Source organism: Dromaius novaehollandiae, chromosome 3 (assembly GCF_036370855.1).
Source record: "Dromaius novaehollandiae isolate bDroNov1 chromosome 3, bDroNov1.hap1, whole genome shotgun sequence".
Classification (NCBI taxonomy): Eukaryota; Metazoa; Chordata; class Aves; order Casuariiformes; family Dromaiidae; genus Dromaius; species Dromaius novaehollandiae.
In genome coordinates, this window is record NC_088100.1 from 82,257,676 (window position 1) to 82,278,144 (window position 20,469).

General features: G+C 40.9%; 1 protein-coding gene and 1 long non-coding RNA gene across 2 annotated transcripts; one reads left to right on the forward strand and one right to left on the reverse strand.

The window, feature by feature from the left end:
• Positions 1-2,027: 2,027 nt before the first annotated feature.
• On the reverse strand, positions 2,028-9,197 carry FAM89A (family with sequence similarity 89 member A). The gene is made up of 2 exons (XM_026117295.2): positions 8,863-9,197; positions 2,028-4,049 (listed from the first exon to the last, which is right to left on the reverse strand). Exons 1-2 carry the CDS (start codon positions 9,109-9,111, stop codon positions 3,891-3,893), a joined length of 408 nt encoding a protein of 135 aa, XP_025973080.1. The 5' UTR covers positions 9,112-9,197; the 3' UTR covers positions 2,028-3,890.
• Positions 9,198-13,181: 3,984 nt separating this feature from the next.
• LOC112993510 (uncharacterized) lies at positions 13,182-17,584 on the forward strand. Its single transcript, XR_003261730.2, has 4 exons — positions 13,182-14,136; positions 14,230-14,331; positions 16,064-16,156; positions 16,817-17,584. It is a non-coding gene; the product is annotated as an uncharacterized LOC112993510 (long non-coding RNA).
• The last annotated feature ends 2,885 nt before the right edge of the window (positions 17,585-20,469 follow it).

The following is a 20,469-nucleotide window of genomic DNA, read 5'->3' on the forward strand; positions in this document are numbered from 1 at the left end:
AGAAAGATTCGTCTCTATTTGTAGACTAAGAACACTTCAAAGGGACTAGACTGTAATTTAATTATGACTGTAGGATGCTGCAGTGTCATCGCAATAAAATGAGGGTGGTATTTTGTTAAAGAAACCTTCACATGTAGCTAGCACAGATCTAGTAATTCCCTGTGTCTAACCTCTTTATCACATTCATAGGCCCTCTGGAGAAAGACTAGTGAAGAGTTAACAACAGCAGATTACCTCCTTCACCACTATACTAACAGTTTTACATCTCTGAGCAGCACAAAGTTGACAGTCTATATTTGTTTTCTTGAAAATTTGTCTTTTTCAGCTCCAGCTCAGTATTGGCTAAGCTGGTGGTGCTCAGCAGGACTGAAAGAGTTGCTTGGTATTCACTTGATACAAAATACTGTAGTTGAGACTGAAAAACATCACGCTAGCTGCTTTTCTCTGGTGCTCTAAGCCAGAGCTTCTACGAAGCTTTCCTTGGGCTGACGTCTCCCGTCTGCCACACTGCTCCAGCTTGCTTCCTCTCACCAGGGCTGCCTCCTTGCAACACCCCTACGTCTGGGGGCAGTAGGGGTTTACACTGTTGGTGGGCACAGTGAGATACACAGCTGTGCAGAGGTGGGAGGGCTGAAGGAGCAAGAGGTACCTTTTTATTCTCCTCTTTCAGAGTTACGTGGTACATCGCAGCCTCTACTACTTCGTAGCTGACTAGACAGTTACACTCACTCATTTTACTTAGAGGGAGATACTGCAAAAGGGAGTCAGTCCTAGACTCCTTTAGTAAGTATTTATCAAGATACAGCTCATCATTATTAACTAGTAACTGTTCCCTTTTTACTACTGGGGTAGTGTACTAGCCCTGCACTCAGCCTGACCTAGGGCTAACAGCCTCATAAAAGGGTTGTAGAAACTTTTCAGAAAACAAACAGCAGTCAGCTGTGTTGATTCCTGCTTTATTCATACTTCCTGGTACAGAGACACAGAACTGATAAAAGCCTGAAGGTATCTGAGCACAATATGGACGAATGAAATTTCAAGGTTTCTCTTGTTACGGCCTTAAAAGGTTGCATGTAATTGAAATTGGTGTTACAGAGGAAAATGGAAAAGCCTTGTTGTTGGTATGTGGTTTGGACCAAGAGAAGCAAGCTTTTGTAGCAACTCAGCTTGTTCTATCATGCACATAACCCAACTCTGACTTGAAGCTGCATGTAACAATTACTTAGTATTTTAGCTGTACTTTCCCACCATGCACCTCTCTGCCAAAGGTATTTCCCTACTTTGTGGTGTTATGTGGTGAAGAGATACAGTTTAGCAACTGAAACACCAAGCACAGAAATATTTATGCCTCTGGAACAACTGTTTATTTACTTTATAACAAATTCATTGTTTTTAAAATGTCTGTCCAGCTTGCCAGTCTGCATTGTATTTGAATTAGGGTTAGGAATATGGACCATAACTTCTCTCCTATGCAAGAAGGTGGTCTTAAAGGGGACAAGATGCTGAAAACTTAAAAAGTCCTAATAGTCCATCCTATTTTCAGTGCAGGTGATGTCAGGGAGTGATGCCTTGAGACTTTTACGCGTCTCTTAGTACGGAGAATACCAGCAAAACATTCCAAGGTCCCCAATGCGCAAGCATGCTACGCTAGAGTTAGCACTGTGAACCATTTTGCTTTTTAAGTTTCATTTATGTAAGAGAAAGTATTTCTTATTTTGCACATGTACATTCTGATGACAACACCACTGGGACTATTATGAATGGCACTGCGTAAGGATTTGTAGAACAGAATCTTTAATTCTTGCAGAGATAGGTTTTTTTCCTGTTTAATTCAAAACTAAGTAAATTCAAATGAATACAGAAGTAGGAAATTCCTCTTCCAGAAACAGGCAGGTAGAACCTTTTCCACTGTAATTTAAAAATTGCTTGCTTCACATACAGAGGTGATGACTAGTCCTAGCTGTTGTCTTTTTTCTTTTTTTTAATTCACTGAAATGGTAAATTAAAATGCACACAACATTGAAAAGTTATGCTAAACATCATGCTTTTTATTTTTGGGAAAGAGCAAGAAAATAGCAGTATTTCAACAGACTAGAAAAAGCCTCATATAAATACCAAAAGCACAGCAAATTATATTCAAAGCCGATACATTCGTAAGTCAAAGCACACAGTTGTATATATATTTATACACATAAGCACAGGCAACTTATTTAAATACAGGTATAGCCATTTGGATTATCTGTGTTAACTTTGTCATTCATTTTAGTTTTGGATGAGCGAAGTAATTAGATCAGAATTTAACATAAAAAAAAATTCCGAACATTGTCACAGACTAGCTTAAGAACTTACATACAGAGTTACAGCACAGAATCTTTACTCTTGTTGCCCTTAAATTCCAGTAAAATAAGCTGTTTTTTAAAGAGAATGCACAAAAACACCACCCTAGAACTCTCTGCTTTTTATCACTGCAACATCCTAGCCTTTGCTGAAAATTAAGAGAGGAGCTACCCCAGAATCTGATCTCCAATTCCTTCTGTAAACTGAATGTGTGCCAGATGTGAACCATGCAAAAACCCTTTATGATTTAAGCCCTTAATTATTAGCTTGTGTCAAGTTTCAGGCACTGTGCTTTAGAGCAATCTTTAGTATGAAATTTAAGAAATTAAAATCATGTGTTGGGAGCTGATTTTACTTAAAATATAGAAGGGTGAAGACTAAGATAGTTGGCAACTCATATATTCCAAGATAATTAAGCATTATATATACACATTATGAAATAATAAAAACTTAACCAAGTGCTTTAATAAGTTCTGAAAACAAAAATAAGTTATACTTCAATGAACAAGTTGGTATAAAAAGTTTTAACATATGCAAAATATGTGCTCAAAATACTTATTTTGCATTTTTTAAAAGAGATGTAGTCTACCTTACAGAAACAAAGTTCACCCAGTATAAAATATTGCAGTTTGTCCCACTTTATCATATGAGAGGTTTTGCTTATTCTTCATATGATCGAGAACACTTGCACAAGAGTTCATGTTATTCCAAGCCACACAGTGGCAGACAGACTATGTTTGAATCTGTGCTTTTACTATTGGGTATAGTAAAAGCTAAGGAAATCATTTTAGAACAGATTTTAGCAGGTCACAGAACCATGTTTATGCGAGAAATCTAGACAATAGTATAAAAGTTAATGCCAAGTGGCAGTACCAAGAAAGTGAATTAGATCAACAGAAAAAAGCTGCTGACAATATTCACTATCCCATGTAGAGCTTTTAGGCTAGGAAAAAGGAAAAGTAAGTCAAAAATCGGCTTAAGGAAAAAAAAATTATTTAAAACTGTGTAAACAATCCACCCAGTACAAAACTGGATGCAGCTGATAAGAGCAAAACTAGCTTAGTAGAGCTGAGGATGTGAATGCATCCACATACCTGTTCAAAAAGCATTTATCAGTACTGTGGAAAAAAACAAACAAACAAAAAAATCACCTATAGCTATTTACACCACAGTGGAGGCTTCCCTCTCCCCTTAAGAAGTTATTACAACTCAGGAAGTCACTGCTGTCTTCTATGATTAAAATTCCAGTTATAAGCTACCAACATTTGTAAGTTGAAAACACCCATCTTGCATATTAAATTGAAAACTCTTGTCAAACATGTTTGAGGACTCTCCAAAAGTTATAGTACAGCACTTTCCTCAAGTGGTATTTGCATGGGTAACTTGCACTGACAGCCTGTTAGAAGCAAAAGAATTTAACATGATTTGGGGTTGCTGGGTGTTCTCCACAAGAAGAGAGATCCATATAGATTCCAGTCATTCTTAGCAATGAGCATTATAGGGAGAGAAGGACAAAAGAACCTAGATCATCCTGGAGAAGCATCTTCTTGTTCCTAGAAGTATTCCTCCTCTTCATCAAAAAAACCATTTTCCAGAGCGTATGTGCAGTCTGCATTAGAGTCAGCTTGGCATGCACCTTTATATTCTTGAATTGACTCATACAGGGAGTACAGTTGACACAGTAATGACATATCTAGCTGCCGAAGGCCAACCTGACAGGGGAGGGGGAGCGGGGGGGGAAAAACAGATGTTTGCGTTACAATTATGATTTTATTGGCAGTGGGATGCTCTTACATGTATTTTTCATGGCTAAAGAAGAGGATCAGCCTCCTGTTTACCTTAAACAGTTATGAAATATAGAATCATAACTCATTTTCTAAGATGACAGACACCCCACTGGATAAACCAGGTGAAAGAACAAGGAACACAGTGATGCTATACAGTACAACATTGGCAAAGCATTCTTCAAAATTTAGTCATATTACCATGCCCTATCTAACTACTAACTATCACATATAAACTCAAACTCTGTATTCCTCATGATGCAAAAGACATACTTCATCAATATCACTGCATGTCTTTTATACATCTTTCTCACACAGTACCATACTGTATCATTTCTGTTTAGAATTGCCTGGATAAAAAGTTGCAGATACGACTGTTTTCCCATTTCATGGCTACAATAGCCCTACTACAATTTACTATATCAACATATATAGGCAGTTGACTTGTTTGCCTTTGACAAAGCTAAGTATGTCTAACACAGTATAATGTACTATTTGAAAGTAGCAGAACTGAAGTAGAAGGGAGATAAGGGCATGCATTATTGTCTGCAAAATCTCCAGAATGTTTTCACGTGCTAGTTGAGAGTCCTTCTGGTACTCCCCAAGCTACACGGATTAGCTTGCTTTGTAATTAAGTACCTACATTTTAGAAGCTTGGGACCAAAACATTGAGTTCCAGATCTAATTAAAGCCTTGGAGCAACATTTAAAAAGTTACCTTGTAGCCTGCATCTTTATGCCAGGTACAAAAGGGGTAGTCTACACTGGAAAGTAAAACAAAGCTAGTCATTTAATTCAAAGCAGCTTTCCCTCTGTGGCAACAAAATGGAGTATCCCATTGACATTTTCACCTGTCCAGGTGAAATCAAACCAAATCTAGGTTCTCTCTTGCAACAAATTAAAACTACTACATAATTTAAAAATTTCAAGAAGCAGCTCTTCCTGCCTAGGTTTTACAGTAAGTGTTAAGCTGACAGGCAATACCCAGTGTGCCTCAGTTTCATAAAACATAAGTTTTTGCTATATGTTATACTTGAAGATGGGGGGGGAGGGGAGAAGGGAGGATAAAAGAGTTCATACCTATTGTAGCCTCACAGTCAGGCTACATTTTACACAGAATGAGAACTCTTACCTCAAAAATCTCTCCTTATATGTCTAAATTCAAAGACCAGATAAATTCAACACACAAGAAAAACAACAAGAAGCTAATACGAAGACTTTTTGTTGGCATTCCCAAGGTCCCCTCCAGCCTGAATTATAGTATGACCTACAAGGTCCTTTTTCTGAAGACAGAAGGAGGAAAAAGGTGAATATCACACACCACAATGTCATTCCAACTTCAAGAAACAGGATACAGCATCTTTCAGAATTAACATATATTACCTGGCCAAGCAGCTAAGATATGATGTCCCCTGTAGATCAGAACATCAATACTTTTGCTTTCTATACCAAAACATAAAATAAGGTATGAAACGTTATGCTAGTTGCTATCAGATTATAGTCAAGCCATTCAACACCCTCAGATCTATGCTGCTTTTATTCCTCATCTCCATCTTTTTCTTTAATGGAAAACATCACTTTCTCTCCCCCTGTTGTTCAAGCACATGTTCTGCAGCAAGCAAAGCCAGTAGAAGTCACGCACTGTCTGCTACTCTTCCTTTCTCTGTATTCTGTAAGGTGAAACCAGCACTTGTGCAAATCCCTTTTTGCAAAAATTCTTAAAAGGCATTTGATATTGTAGAGACATATTGGTACTATATCCAAACACATCCATTTACGCAAGCTGAAATCATTTCTTCAGACTTGTTAAGCTAATGAACATTTACCTGCCCAAGCATAAAGTCTGAATGTCCACCTTTAAAAGGTGATGAACTTTCGCTTGCTCTATTCAAACAGACTGCTCACCTCAAATAAGAAAGAATTCTGGGAAGCTGGACTTAATACTATTACATATGAACATGAGAAAGATGAGGCAGACTTATATCAAAGCTAAATGTTTAAAGGACAAGACTGTGGTGAAGAATTGCTCAAAGAGCCATTAAAAGTAATGGAAATGAATTGAGCAAGAAAATATTCAAGCTGGAGACAGGCAAGATTCTAGATACAAGATCTTTGTCTCTTAAGGAAAGCATTACAATTTTCAACAACAAATTTCCTATCTCAGCTAGTTAAAGACACTTTAGCACATTCTGTGAAGACCAGTTCTGTGATCTCAAAACTAGAAGTTGTTCAGCAGAATTAATTTAGCAGGTCTTAACACCAAATAGTTATATTTAGTATCTTATTTTTTCCTGTGTTCATCGCTAGTGTCAAACAATCAAACATGAACAGTAAATCTATCAAGAAAAATGAAGCCTCTAGCTCTTGGCAAACTCTTGAGTGTGATAGCAAAAGCCCAAAGAAACATCCAAGCTTGCTAGCACAAGCATAAAGTTTTTAATCCTAGAAAATCTGCATTTGACTCTAAAGTTTTATCATGGCACCTATGAGACAACCTAAAACACATTCCTATGCTATCGACTCTTTTCCTCAAGATCGCAGTTCTGAGGTTACCTTATATTTCCTCCCTCTAAAACCACCTACTTTCTCATCTTCAGAAACCCATGCAGGGTATATTGCTTCATCACACATGGAAAGATGCTGCTATGTACTTCTTCCCCATACCAATCCACCATTAAAATTTTAAAGTACGCTCATTACTCAAGAGATATTCTCTGACTTGTGCAAGGAAGAATGTTCAATATTAATAATAATGTGCTATTATTTACCTGATGAAAGATAGCCTATTTGTAGGTGAGAGTCTCTTTAATTTGTATGGGCAACAAAAAAGTACACCTGGTATGGAAGAGACTCTTGCTCTCTTTATGAGCAAGTCTTTAATGTGTTAGGAGGTAAAATATCTTTTCTTCAGAAGTGTTTTTATGAAATTATCTTCAATGATAACAGAGTATCAAAGGGGAATCCTAGTGTCAAATGACTAACAAGCACCTTATTTGATTTTTCATTATGAGAAATAAATTAGACTTTTATAACAAGAGTTACCTTTGTTTTTTTGGAAGGGATTAAGACAACGAATATCTTATCCTTGCTTCCCTTTAGAACACTATAGAGAAAAACCCCTATGTTTGATAGCCACTTGTGTTTCCTGTATTTCAATGTGAGCTGGCAACTCCTATATTTACAACCATCTCAAACTACATTTGAACTACTTGCCGAAACACTTGCAGCAGAGTAAATTTCAGCACCCAGTACAGATTCCTTGAAACTCCACAGAAAGGACTTTCAGCAGAACATCTTCTGTTCAAATGTTTCTGTTTACCGTGAGAAAAAGGCCTTCAAGTGGGCAGTTTTTACCTATATCATATTGTGTATGTTTCAGAACATTAACTGCATCATGCTGAGGTTACTTATTAGTCATTACAACTGCATCTGGCATCAGCAGAGCACCAACACCCAAATTAGTGTTTAATCAAAAGGTGTGCCAAATTGCTGAGAGGAATTTTACTAATAATGCCATGTTACAGAATCAAAACAAAGTCTTGAAGAAAACTATGTTTAAGTGCACTTCATTTGAACTAAATGAATCAGTGCTAACATTTTTTGAACTCCAGCGTTTTGAAATGCGTGTCCAACTCAAATGGATGTCTCCGAACAAAGCGTTCACTACACAAACCTCAATTTTTAGAGGATGAAAAAAACAATGCCTAGGCTAGCAGTGACCGCAAGTTAGTTTTCCTTAGTTTAACCTGATTTTTTTTTTTTTAAGCAGCGTGTTCCACAGTATTTGCATGGAATGAGACACTGAACAGTCAGTAGGCGCTTCTCTGCCCAGCGAGCCTTGGGTGGTTTTGGTGGGGTTACCTCAGCCCTGAGCTTGGACCCATCTGCCCCACTTGGGAGTTTCACGAGCTCCGTGCTCTCGGGGCGAAAGGCCGAGCCCAGCACGGGCACAGGCCGCTTGGTTTGACTCCTCTCTCTCAAACAACGGGCGCGTTTATGCCGCAGACTCGCCGAGGTTCCTCCCCAGACTCGACCGCGGCAGCCCCAGGGGCTTTTCAACAACGCCTCGTTCAGGCGGGGGAGAAGCACGCCGCCGCCGAAACGCTCCCCAACCACACTGCAGGGCGGCCGGGAGGCAACGGCGCCCTCTCCCAAGGCTGCGCGCCTTCAAACGCAGCAGGAGCGCCGAGGCACGCCAGCGGGGCGAGCTCCCAGCGGCGCGGGGGGCCCTTCCGGCCGCCGAGCGGCCGTTAAACCGCCGTTGGCGCCCGCCCCCCGCGGCCGTTGGCGCTCCCGCTCCCCGAGCCGGCCGCAACGGCCGCTCGCCGCCTCTGCGGCGTCGCTCCGCGGGCGAGCCGACCATCGCGGCCACACCGGCCTCCTGCCTCGGCCACGTCGGGCCCCCGGGGCAGCCCGCGCCCCTCCCCAGCCGGCCACAGGGCCCGGCCCCGCGCCCTGCCCTCCGCCAGCAGACGGGCCGAAGGGCGGCCCCGCAGCTGCTGCGCGCCCCCCGCCCGCGGAGGTCGGCCTGAGGCAGGAGGCGAGGGGCGGCTCTCACCCCGCCGCGCCGCGCCTCGCGCCGGGGGAGAGCGGGCAGCCTGCGGGAGCTCCCGAGGCACTGCCGGAGGGGCCGCGGGCGCCCCCGGGAAGGGGAAACCCCAGCCCGCCGCCGAAAGCCGCCTCGCAGCGGCCCTGCCGCTCCCCCCAGGCCGCGGCCCCGGCCTGCGCCCCGCCCCGCTCACCATCTCCTTGCGGAGCAGGGCCAGCGCCGCGTCCAGGTTCGGAGGCTTGGGCGGCCGCGGCGAGCCTCGGCCGCCGCCGCTCAGCTCGTCCTGGATGCGGGATTTCTGCGCGTAGAGCCGCTCCAGGTCCCGCCAGCGCCCGCCCTGGCCGCCGCCGGAGGAGGAGGAGTTCAGCAGCCCGCTCAGGCTCTTGGGCAGCGGCGGCAACCCCGAGCCGCCGCCGGGCCCCAGCAGCCCCGACCCGCTCATGCTGCGGCGGCGGCGACCGAGCGAAAGAGCCGCCTCCGCCCCGCTGCGGGAGGTGCCGCCCGGAGCCCGCCCCGCCTCCGGGGAGGGGGGCCGGGGGAGGGCCGGCTTGCGGGCCGGGGGGGCGGCGGGCGCCGCAGGGAGGGCGCGCGGGGGCTGCCGGGGGGCGGTGGCAGCTAGAGCGCAGGTGCTGGGGCGGGGGGAGTGGGCCGGGCCCGGCGGCGCCGAGGGGCCGCCGCGGCGGGGCTACGAGGGGAGGGCGGGCGCCGGGATGCTGCAGGTGCGGATGTGCAGCCGCGCGGGGGCCTCTGCGCGGCGGCGGGGGACCTGGGAGGGGCCCGCGGCTCAGTGCAGGGGCAACGAGGAAGAGATTGTGAGTGGGGGGTACAACATGCAGCGTAAACCAGCACAAAAGCTGGTTGAACTCCACACCGCTCTTAAAAACAGAGGGGGGATGGGGTTACTTTGATCATCTGATACGCAAAGGCTTCCCTGAGAGAAAAGTTAACATTTCTGGTTATAACATCCCCAGATTCTTCCCAGCAGTGTTTCTCCTGGCTCCCTTACTGTAAAATTACATATTAAAAGTCTTTTAAGTGCTAGCAGTACTCACACTTTTGTGTGCCCACTCTGCGAATCGAATCACTCAATCTGAGTTAGGAATCGCACTCTCTTTTGTTCTGAGTTTATTCGTAAGTCAGTTAAATGTTCTGTTTTGCAGCGATACCCACAAGCTTTTGTGACTGTGATTGAAAGGCCGCCGGCTGCAGCGGGGGCAGGAATGAGTGGCCTTCCTTGGGCGGGGGGAAGGGGGAAATGTGACGTGGGAACTCCTGGAACCGCCAGCATGGCCCAAACTGCTGGGTCATAGAAATATCACGGCAGCGTGTCACCCCTCAAGTCCTGTTTCTTCACCTGTCATTTCTCACTCTTGTAACTGATATTTTTTTCTCTTTGAGAACTGTGTCCCGTGTGAGTTTTCTGCTGTACAGTATGCAGGTTTCTGAGTTTCATCCCAAAATCTCCTTTGAGAGATATAAATTGAAATACCATTTTTATTTACCTTATTTTTGCAAAAGGCCAATTTTAATTTTTAAACAGCTTGGTTGCTGGACAGAGGCAGTGGTAACTGGCTGTTCCCCTGAAGACCCGATGTACATAAGGAGAATTTAGGAATTCTTTTTGGCTGGCACAGAGCAGTGTATGTTCATATACATCCTTTCAGTGTTGCTTCTTGTAGCGTGCAGCAGGTGTCTGGGGTAAATGCCAAGTGATGTTTGGGGCTAATTAAAGCCAGTGCTTGACTTTCAGGGTCTGTGCATTAATACAGTGTTAGAATCTCCCAATCTTAAGAAATACCCTTTTTTATTTTATTTTTTCCTGACAGGGCTGCATCTTTGGAGTCTGTTGAACACATTATGCCAAATTTGGATCAAAAAATGTGAAGGCAAGTGGATTTTTGAAAAGCAAGAAAAGTTGAGCTTTTCTCTGTGTAAGAAGTTTCTTGACTTCAAATATAGCAGAGCTGGCACTTCCTTGTAGTATTGATATACCTTACATTAACTGTTACAGTTTCCATCATTCTCCAAGTGTGACAGAAAGATCTTGAAGATCTTTCAGTATTTTTACAACAGCTCGGAACTGAAGATTGAAAAGTCAAAATGAAAGAAGCATAAAAAATTGAAGTTCTAGGAACACACTGCCATTGCATTTTGTTAGAAACAGATGAGTAGAGGTGCAATCCTGTTGCCACAAAGCTAGTTTGTTTTTGGAGTTTTCTGTTAAGAAATTACCAGATATGGCCATTTTTAATATTTGAGTTAAGCCTCTTCATTATTATCAGTTTCCCCCCCAGACTCACATGGCTTTTTCATGGTTTAAATCTTTTCAAACTTTGTGGCAATTGTTTTAAACCAGCTTACAGTGGAGGAATCTTTTGCCAATTTGTATTTACATGCTACTTCAGGGATTGGTTTTAAGACTCTCTGATCTACATTTTAATGCTGTGTAGATTAGAGTCAAGAAGATTTTTTCTTCCCATTTACCATGTTGTGACTTCTGCCCAGAAGGTTGATTGTGGAAGATAAAATAGTGCTGTTAGCTTTTATGAAAATAAATGCAGTTAAAACCATTCCTATTGTAGATTAGAAACATGAACAAAACCCTCTTCCTTCTAGGCCAAAAGCATGTGACAGCAAAAATACTGATTCTGTTTGCTAAGGATATAGACATTGTATTATCCTGCTTATTAGTGGATGCATTTATTTGCTCTCATTCTAGCCCCCCCCCCCCCCCTTATCAGATGACAGCTATTTGGAAAAGCTTGTGAATATTCTCTTTTTATCTAGACTGGCTTATCATCATTTTTGTTGAAAAAAATGCTTGCCTGATCATATTAGATCTTAAGCACAGTTTTTTCACACTCAGGTTCTTCTGCTGCTATATCATTACTATTTTAGAAATCTTTATGCTGGCTTACTGCACAACTTCGCCAACTGAGAAGTCAGATGATTTACTTTTTTGGTTCTGAGTGACTCTTCTCTCAGTTGGCAACCTTATCTAGCCTTCGTTCATATTAAATTCATATCTATCCTTTAAAATCTAAATCAGTTGCTTTATTTAGTCTGACCTAGTTATGACATGGTGATAATGGAAGCTGAAGTCTTTTGCAATTATGTCTTTTGGTTATAGGATAAGCTTTCTTTAACTGTATAATCCCTCAGTCTTCACTGGTTTTTAAAATTGAACTACAGAAACATGTTACTGTTCTTAGCTATCCTTTGTTGAGGACATTACCTAAAAATACATTAAAGATACATCTAATTTATGCCATAAAAATTTAAGTAGTGCCAGAATAGAAGTGTCCCATTTCATTTCCTTATGCAAATGCATTATGGTATATTTTTAATTATGTATTCATAGACAATTTTTTCCTTTCTTCATTCATGAAGAGCATACAGAATGCTTGTGTATCATTTGTACATCACTTATTATTATTCCTCTTTCCAAATGCGGTGATCTGTATTTATTACAGTGTAGCTTGAAATGATAAATTAAGACAATTTCTTGCTGTCTTTTCTATGATGCTCTCCCCTGTAATATCTGACGTACCTACAAATGTTTGTGAATTTATCTTTATGACAACCTTGTGACAGAAGATAGTATTATTATCTCTGCTATACATAGGGAACAAAGACACTAGGAGCTTAAGGTTGGTCATGGTGAAAAATATCTACTAATTTTAAATGTCTACTTTGTGATTCTTAGGGCTGATTTTCCACAGAACATAAAGCTCACTGCAGCAGTTTAACATGTAGCAACCCCAAAATGTCTGTTTAGCCCCTTTAATTGAATATTATTCCCCCTAACAGAACTGACAGAAGGACATTTGCATGCAGTTTAAGCTACCCTGCATAGAGCAGCACCTTTGCTCAGACACCTTCATTAGTGATTTCAACTAAAACTCGAGACTTTGCAGTGATGTGGCTAAGGTCAGATTTTGTCCACTGTGCTGCAGTGATGTCTTAAACTTGCCAAACAAGGTGCACCAGAGCTCAGCTGTCAATACCATCAGCATTTTTAAGTCCTGTTTCTTTTGCAAAATGTCTCTTATTGGGCTAAGTTGCAATCACAATTGCTCAGCAAAGACAGGTCAGGTTCCAGATATCACAAACTATGGAAAAATATGGAAAACAAATTGATAATTAGTGGCACTTAGAGCTTTTCTTTTTCATTTTCTCACACAGTCTGAAACCCCAACTGCATTATTTCTCATGAGGCCTGTGGTCTTCCTCCCTGGTGTGGGGGTACTGAGATCATGATGTTCTGTAATGCTCTGGGAATTACGTGAAATGCAGTCCTTTTGACTGAGGAGAATTTAGAAGGTGGTGGGCATAACTGGCACCCAAAATACAACTCCACACAGTAGCATATCCAAACAGAAATTAGCTCTTCAGCTAAAGACCATTCAATTCTTAGGTGGTGTTTTTCATCAAAAAACAGTTTTAAATAAAAATTGTTAGAGCCCTAATTTTGATAATTTTTTCCATGTGTATTTCCATTTTTATGCCTAAAAGGTCAAAGGTCTAGCGTAGTGAATATGACAGTGGTCTCCACATACATTCTCAGCAAGGCTGGTATCCTTAGACCCAGAGCACAGGTCTCTCCTGTTTAAGTTATCTTTTATATGGGTCTGCTACTGCACAGACACCCAAGAAAGACACCTCAGAGTTTGACCGTGTGATTCAGAACTAATTGCTAGAAACACAGAAATACTGAGGGGGTCCAGGCTTCAGTTTGAAGTTCTTGGTGAAATGTATTCTTGAGGTTATAAAGCACTTGTTCTTCCAGCCTGTTCCTCTTGCCCTTGTTGCTGTTGTTTTCACCAGTTCCTGTCCTTGTCCTTGCATGGCTCCTGTTCCACACCATTGTCACGTAGCTTATTGTTTCTGACCCCTTAGTTCCTATCCCTGCCTTTTGCTTTTGTCCCTGTTTCTCCAGCTGGCACACATGCACTGTCACTGCTGTCTTCCTCAGCTTCTCTTTGCTATCTAAATCTGCCCTTTATTCCTCTGTAGTGAAGTCAGACTGCTGATTCTTACTCCTTCATAGAGAATAAAAAAAGGAAAATTTTGAAAACAGGGAGAGGAGGAGAGAAGAAATATGTAGAGGGAGAGCTAGATACTATGGAAGGCTGGTTAGGACTGTGCAAAGCAAGGACAATAGATTCAGAAGGAAGCGTGCATCAGAGAGGGGTTAAATGTAGGGACTGGTACCTAGGTGTGTGTGAGTAACAAGTTCACCACAGAAGGCATCTCACAGCTAGCTGTAATGTGCATGCAGGTATTTTCTTCTTTTTTGTTCACAGATGGCAGCTACTCAAACCAGAGCTCTGTTTCTTCCATCTTGGAGTGAGACCCCTTTCCACAATGAGGATGATATGAATTTTTGAAATAATTTATGCCTAGCACAAAGCAGTAAGAGGCAGTGTGAAAATCCAGAGAGCATGTGCATATGGCAAACAGCCAGGTACGTTTCTGCAATGACTGTGGGCGTGATTCTCCTCTCACATTAATTTTTACATTGGAATCAGTTACCAAATACTTGTGGTTTGTGTTGCAGAGAGAAAAGAAAAAAAACAGTCTGTGCTTTCATATCAGAACTTGTGATTTAGGATCATAGGAAGGATCATTCCCAGAAGAAACAGGGACTTGGTCTGATAATGTAAGTAAAATTGATAGGATTCACAGTTAAGATAACCAGCCATTTATTTTCCTGATGATGCCAAAATCTGCCTTGTTTATGTCCCTGTTTAACCTTAGATCAAACCATAAATCTTCTTCACAGTATATCACTGTGCTCTGCAACACTGGTTTTAAAATCTCCTCACTTTGTCCTCTCACTTTATTAAATTAGATGTAACATTATCAGTCTTTTCTTTCTACCTCCCCATTCTCATAGATTTTTCCTCATTACATTAACTCTACCAGAAAAGAGATTTGTCATTTAAACCACACCACATTCATATTACTGCAATGTCCTTGTCTTCAGAATTTCTGTTGTAATTAACAAAGAACAGCCATTTTAGTGTTGCGTATGAGCTGGTAAAAACAAATCCACCAAAATGGAATGAGAAACAATGGTATGTTGTAGGAATTAATCATTTCAGTATTATGTGAAAATTCACAGACATGAAAGAGCACAACAGAATTTTGTGAGATAATTATATAATAAATTAGCCTCATGTACACAGCTCTTAGTGGCTTTGAACATCTTCCCTTAGTCTCTTTTTACTATGTCAGAAATACAAAAGGAAGAAAGGGCTTCAAAGTGCTTTTGGATTTTTCCTCCTATGATGCTGATACAGTTCTGATATGCTTTGGGGTAGAAAAACATTTGTCTGTTCAAAATGACAGCTTGAGGGGTATTTAGTACTGCTGCTCTTCAGTTCAGTTCAGTGTGTTAGCCCCACAACAACAAGCTTCTTCTCTTAACAGTACAGACTTGACTTACAGTAACAGCTTTCCAGAATCCGATTACTGAAAGCAGATAGCCAGGAGATCAAAGCTACAGGCTTTAAAGGTGTTTGTCTTATTATCCTAGTGACACTGAGCAGACTCTTTCCTTCAGTGAGATCTGCACTGGGGTCAAATCTTGAGGTTGCTGTCTAAGCTGTGCTGAGGTCATTTGAGGTAAAAATTACGGAAGTTCTAAATCTGCAGGCAAAATTGTATGGCAGAAATTAAGTGCTACTGAAAAGGGATGACTGCTGATGTGCAGAAGAAGTAAGGATAATTTGTGCTTATGGAATACACAACATTCAGATTCTCTAGCAATTTGATGTCTGTCTTGAAGCATTTTTGAGTGGGGAGTAGTAGTCATTTTTTAAACAGAATTATTTATTTTTCTGCAAAATGTACATAATATTCAGTTGTAAGCAAACACAGAAGTTTCTATATACTATTATGTTCAACTAATATTAATAAAGAGATCTTTTTCTTGCTTCCTTTTTCTGTGTTCTCCCCTAAATAGATGTATAATTCTTTTTTTTTGCTGTCTGAATACATGAATGTGTTAGATAACATAGCTCCATAAGACAGATGTAGATTATGCTGCTCTCAAGGTGAATACTTCTCTTCTGTTATGAATGGCTATAACGCTTGCTCTTGGTGGCATAATTTTATATTCAGATGTACCTGTGTTCTTGAAAAATGACCTTCTTCTTCCACAAATGCAAGTAGACACATTTGTGCCTGAAATGAATTGCTGAATAATCAAATGCAAATCTGAAAAATTAATACCCTGCAGTTCAGTTAGACCAAATTCCATTATCACATACCACCTTCTGCCTATAGTAGAGTACTACCTGGTGGTTAAAACAGCCTCTATTCCTATTCAAACTGTCATAAGGGGAAAATGATTAGCAGATTTGAGTAGTTATTCTTCCTCCCAGCAGCTCTGCACAGGATTAATGAGGCTGGAGTGTATGAGAACGCACAGTTCTGAACCTGAAGAAAGGCTGGGCCAAAGCTTGTGGAGCAACAGTCAGGTATCCTTATATGTACCTGTATTTCTTTACCTAATGCTGAAATTCAGCCACCTCTGAGGTGGGTCAAGGGCAATGATTTAACAGTGCATAAAATTATTTCTAAATAGTTTAGAGGAGAAAAGTACTCCATGTAATTGAAAGTTCATTTAGGTAGATAGAATGTAATTACCTGGCACAGTTAGAGGAGCAAAGCCATTGTGAGTCTCTGATGAAAACTGTCATCAGTTATTTAATGGCCAACATGTGATTAGAATTTTTGTTTCATATTTCATGCAAGAACAGCACATTCAGCAACCCAGTGACCCCTAAATTCAATGCAGGGGCACTCAGTAATTACTGACTCAGAGGTAGATGTTCTGCTAGGTGAACTATGATCATTGCTTCTTGCAGCATTTTAGTATATGACTCCTAAACAGCAATAAGGCTGCACCTTAGTTAGTTTGTGGGATCAAATTTGTATAATGGTATAGGCAAAGGAATAATTTTAAAATACTGCCAGTATTTAAGACTAAAATATATGCAGTAAACATAACACTTGCAAATAACTTCTTCACATAAGTACCTATGATATGAACCTGTCAGAGAAATATTGTCAAAGCAGTTCACATTTCAAATAGTGTGAAAATAATTCACCTTTCATTTTTTCTCCTTTCCTATTAGAAATGCCCCTCTCAGGACCTGCAAACTGAGTGGTTGCTTCTCTGCCTCCTACTTCCACCCAAGAACTTTAGCTCAGCCTGCCTAGGGGGAGGCTGCTCCCATCACAGGCTGAGCTCTTGCGTTCTTCACAAGTCCATCACTCTTCACAATTTTTTTCCAGCCAGACATCATTGTCCCAGACAGATGCCTAGACCAGGAGAATCACATCCAAAGCAGCAGAGGATCCAAAGGCTCAGTTCATCTTACCTCTGTGAAGTTCCTCCAGCTTCATTTGCTTTTCAGAGTTGTTCTTCCTTGGCAGAACTGTTGGAGAAGGACTGTAATGCTAACAGCCGTAATTGCCAAGTGAGAGTTATTCTAGAGTACAAGGATTTCTGCACATACTTTAGGCACCTGTTGTATCACTGGAGACAACTCACACCTGTGGCAGGATCAAAACTGTACGGTATAATAATTCAGTCATTACTTTGCTATTTTGTAACTTGGTGCCATCTGGAACATAGCATAGACAGAGCCTAAAACAGAAAGCAATCTACAGTGTATGTTAAGGTTGCAAAAGGAAACAAAAAACCCAAAGCAAAACAAAACAGAAAACCAACCCCCCTCCAGAGGGAAGTGTGATAACAAGTATCCACAAAGACAGGAAGCTGCAAAAAAACAAACGTCTGTGCTGGAAGTGAGGTTGGATCAAAAAAATTACTCCAGCCTTAATCGGTCACTGACATGAACAAACAGGCATGCAAGAAGTTAGAAGGAGAGAACATGGATTTTTGAAGAGTTTGGCAAAATAAGAATCATTTTGCCTGAGCAGAAATGAACTAAAGAATTCTTTGTCATTCTTCGTTGAATAGGCAAAGACAGATGGAAGATTATAGAGACTGCCTGAATACCAATCATCAGAAATACGATTTCTAACAATTGCAACACTTACCATGAAAATGAACTTTTTGATAACATGACATTGTATAAATTCTTTATTTGTGTACATTTTGTGAATCAATAACTAGAAACTTTATGCTGATGTAGAAATATAGTTAATAGTAAAAAATACATTAGGCTGAATATTTATTTACAGTGAAATTCACCCTAAAAAAATCAGTCTTAGGGCCTATCAAACTTAATTTCCATTTGCATCTGAAAAGAGTGCTAATGAGACGAAAGTGGTAGAGATCTTTTACAACTCTGAGTTTACAGATCAAAGAAGAAAAAGGAACATATTCCTTTCCAGTCTCCCTTCTCTCTTGGCTTTTCTTTTAAACTGGAACAGAGTTAAATGTAATTTATGCAAGGCCACAAAAAACTCTACAATGTGAGAAATAAGATCTGTAGTGCAAGGTATATGTGCTTTAAGTTCAGTTTTTCTTTTTTACATAGTCACTTTTTGGGGTACAATTGTTCTTTAATTCTGAGTTTTTAAAACTTGTTTTTGGAATCTCAGTGACTTGAAACAACTTTAATGTACTTCACAATTCCTGTCAGTTTTCAGCTGTAAGCAGAAAACAACAGAAGACTAGCTCTTTTATCTTTCAAAACATTAGTATGGAAGTTTTCAAAATAGAATCAACATTATTCTTTCAGTGTTCTGAAAGCAGGTTACTTGCATCCTGTTCTTCTGATGAAGTCATTTATATTTACAAACTTTATTCTTACCAAGTTATTACTTGCTCTAATTCTGCTTTGTGACAATTAAAGACAGAGAAGATAATTTTGTATCACTTTGGTGAACTATCATAGAACAGAAAATAAAGAAGTAATAACTTATAAATACCATGATTTTTTGTCATTTTAGAACTTAAATACTTGAGTATCTCATTTTGAGATTGATTCTGAAAATGAATTACTTGTAATTCCTGTTCAATGAAATATCAGCAAGACCATGGCTAGTTAAGATTGAAAGAAGTGAAAAATTTAAGATAATTTCAAGATTTACATAGGAAGATGCTTCCAATATGTTCAGGAGACCACTAGGCATTTCTAAGACCCACAAAGTCCAATCCAAATCTCATTGAAATCAGTGACACTCTCTCCCCTGACTTCGGTTGCAGAGGGGACTGGGTTAGGTTTTGACTGCAATAAGCTCCATATAGAAGGCATGCGCATGTCCTGTTCATTCTGCAAGTGGTGCTCAGCCTCTCAAAGACAAGCTCATTTCAGTTTTTACAGGAGACAGAGGCCTCGTTCTGCCCTGTGCAGTGCTCAAGCTTTGCTGCCACTGAAGACAGGCAGAGGTGTTAGTGTTTTGCAGAAGGGGGATGGACAAGTGACTCAGGACCTGGCTGAGGAAGCCAAGCAGAGACAGTGACTGCACAAAGTGGATTGTTCATTCTCTAATGTTTGCACAGATTGAGGACAGTATTCTCCAACAGCTGGGCTGCAAATCCCAGAGAGATTTTGCAGTTGAGGCATTGCAAGGTGTTGAAATACAACTGAAAGCAGAAAAAATCTCAGTCTTCCAGTTCTGCTCTATTCTAGTCTGCAAGGGGAAATGTTCTCTCTCTCTGTTTCTCAGAAACAGACATATAAATATACTAATTATATATAAAGGCTAACCATAGCTATTGCAGACACACTATTGTTATTCTTATTTTCAGAGTAAATAGAGCTGTGACCGTTCTGTATTTCAGATAAGGTATGGTCACTTGAAAAGACCACGAAACGTTTGTCAAATGCATCCAAACAGCAGCAATGACTCTTACAGCTGTTTGTAATGCATCAACACACAGCACAGTGTAGTGCCAAATCAACGCATAGAAGGATTTTTGAAGCCAGCAAAGAATGCAGCTGTGTTGTCAAGGGAGGAAGGGACATATAGCCTTCTTAGCGTTTCATCCTATAAATCCACATCTTCCTGAACTACCTGTCTCACACTGTCCTTGGGAAAATGGGCTTTTGGGGAGTAGTGCAAGCCTGTGACATAACTGCCTGAAATAGATTTAGACAGCTCTGCTGAAGCTGTGCAGTAAAAGTATTTGGAATTTCTTGTTCGTCTCTGGAAGAAACAACAGTAGATTGAGCTGAAAACCTTTTCCTGATCATTGTGACCAACCACTACTCCCTGCTCTTGAAAAGCAGTTTGATGGCTATAGTGTCAGGATGTTGTGTGTTTCAGAAAAGACCAGACTTACAAACTTGCTCTGTTACCCTTTTACCTAAGGCAGCTAGGTCCTTATAGCAACACTGATTTACCAAATGGAGTTGATAGATAAGTAGTAGTTTAGTCACATAAACATGGATCAAAAAAACCTGTCATGTGTAATATTGCCCCATGTAAAGCACACTGTCAGATAGTTTTAAACACAGAAAACATAGAAAATTTGAGGAGGGATTTCACTGAACTAAATATTTATAGGAATGTTTTATCACATTTCACAGATGTCCACTAAACAGTTTTCTTGGTTGAGGGCAGGCACTTAATATGCATGATTTGTAAATGTTACTTGCCATGCTGCCTCAGGGACATGAGACAATCCGAGGGACTGCAGGTGACCATGCCCTTGATTGCTGTTGTATGATAGCATCACCGCCTTGCTGCCAGACCCCCAGCTGTGCAGGTAACCTATCTTTATTGTTGCCCTGACTGGTTTTCAAGCTACTACTCCATCTTGCTGATACATCTAAGTGTACTTCAACCTTTCTCAGTTTTAATCCTCCTC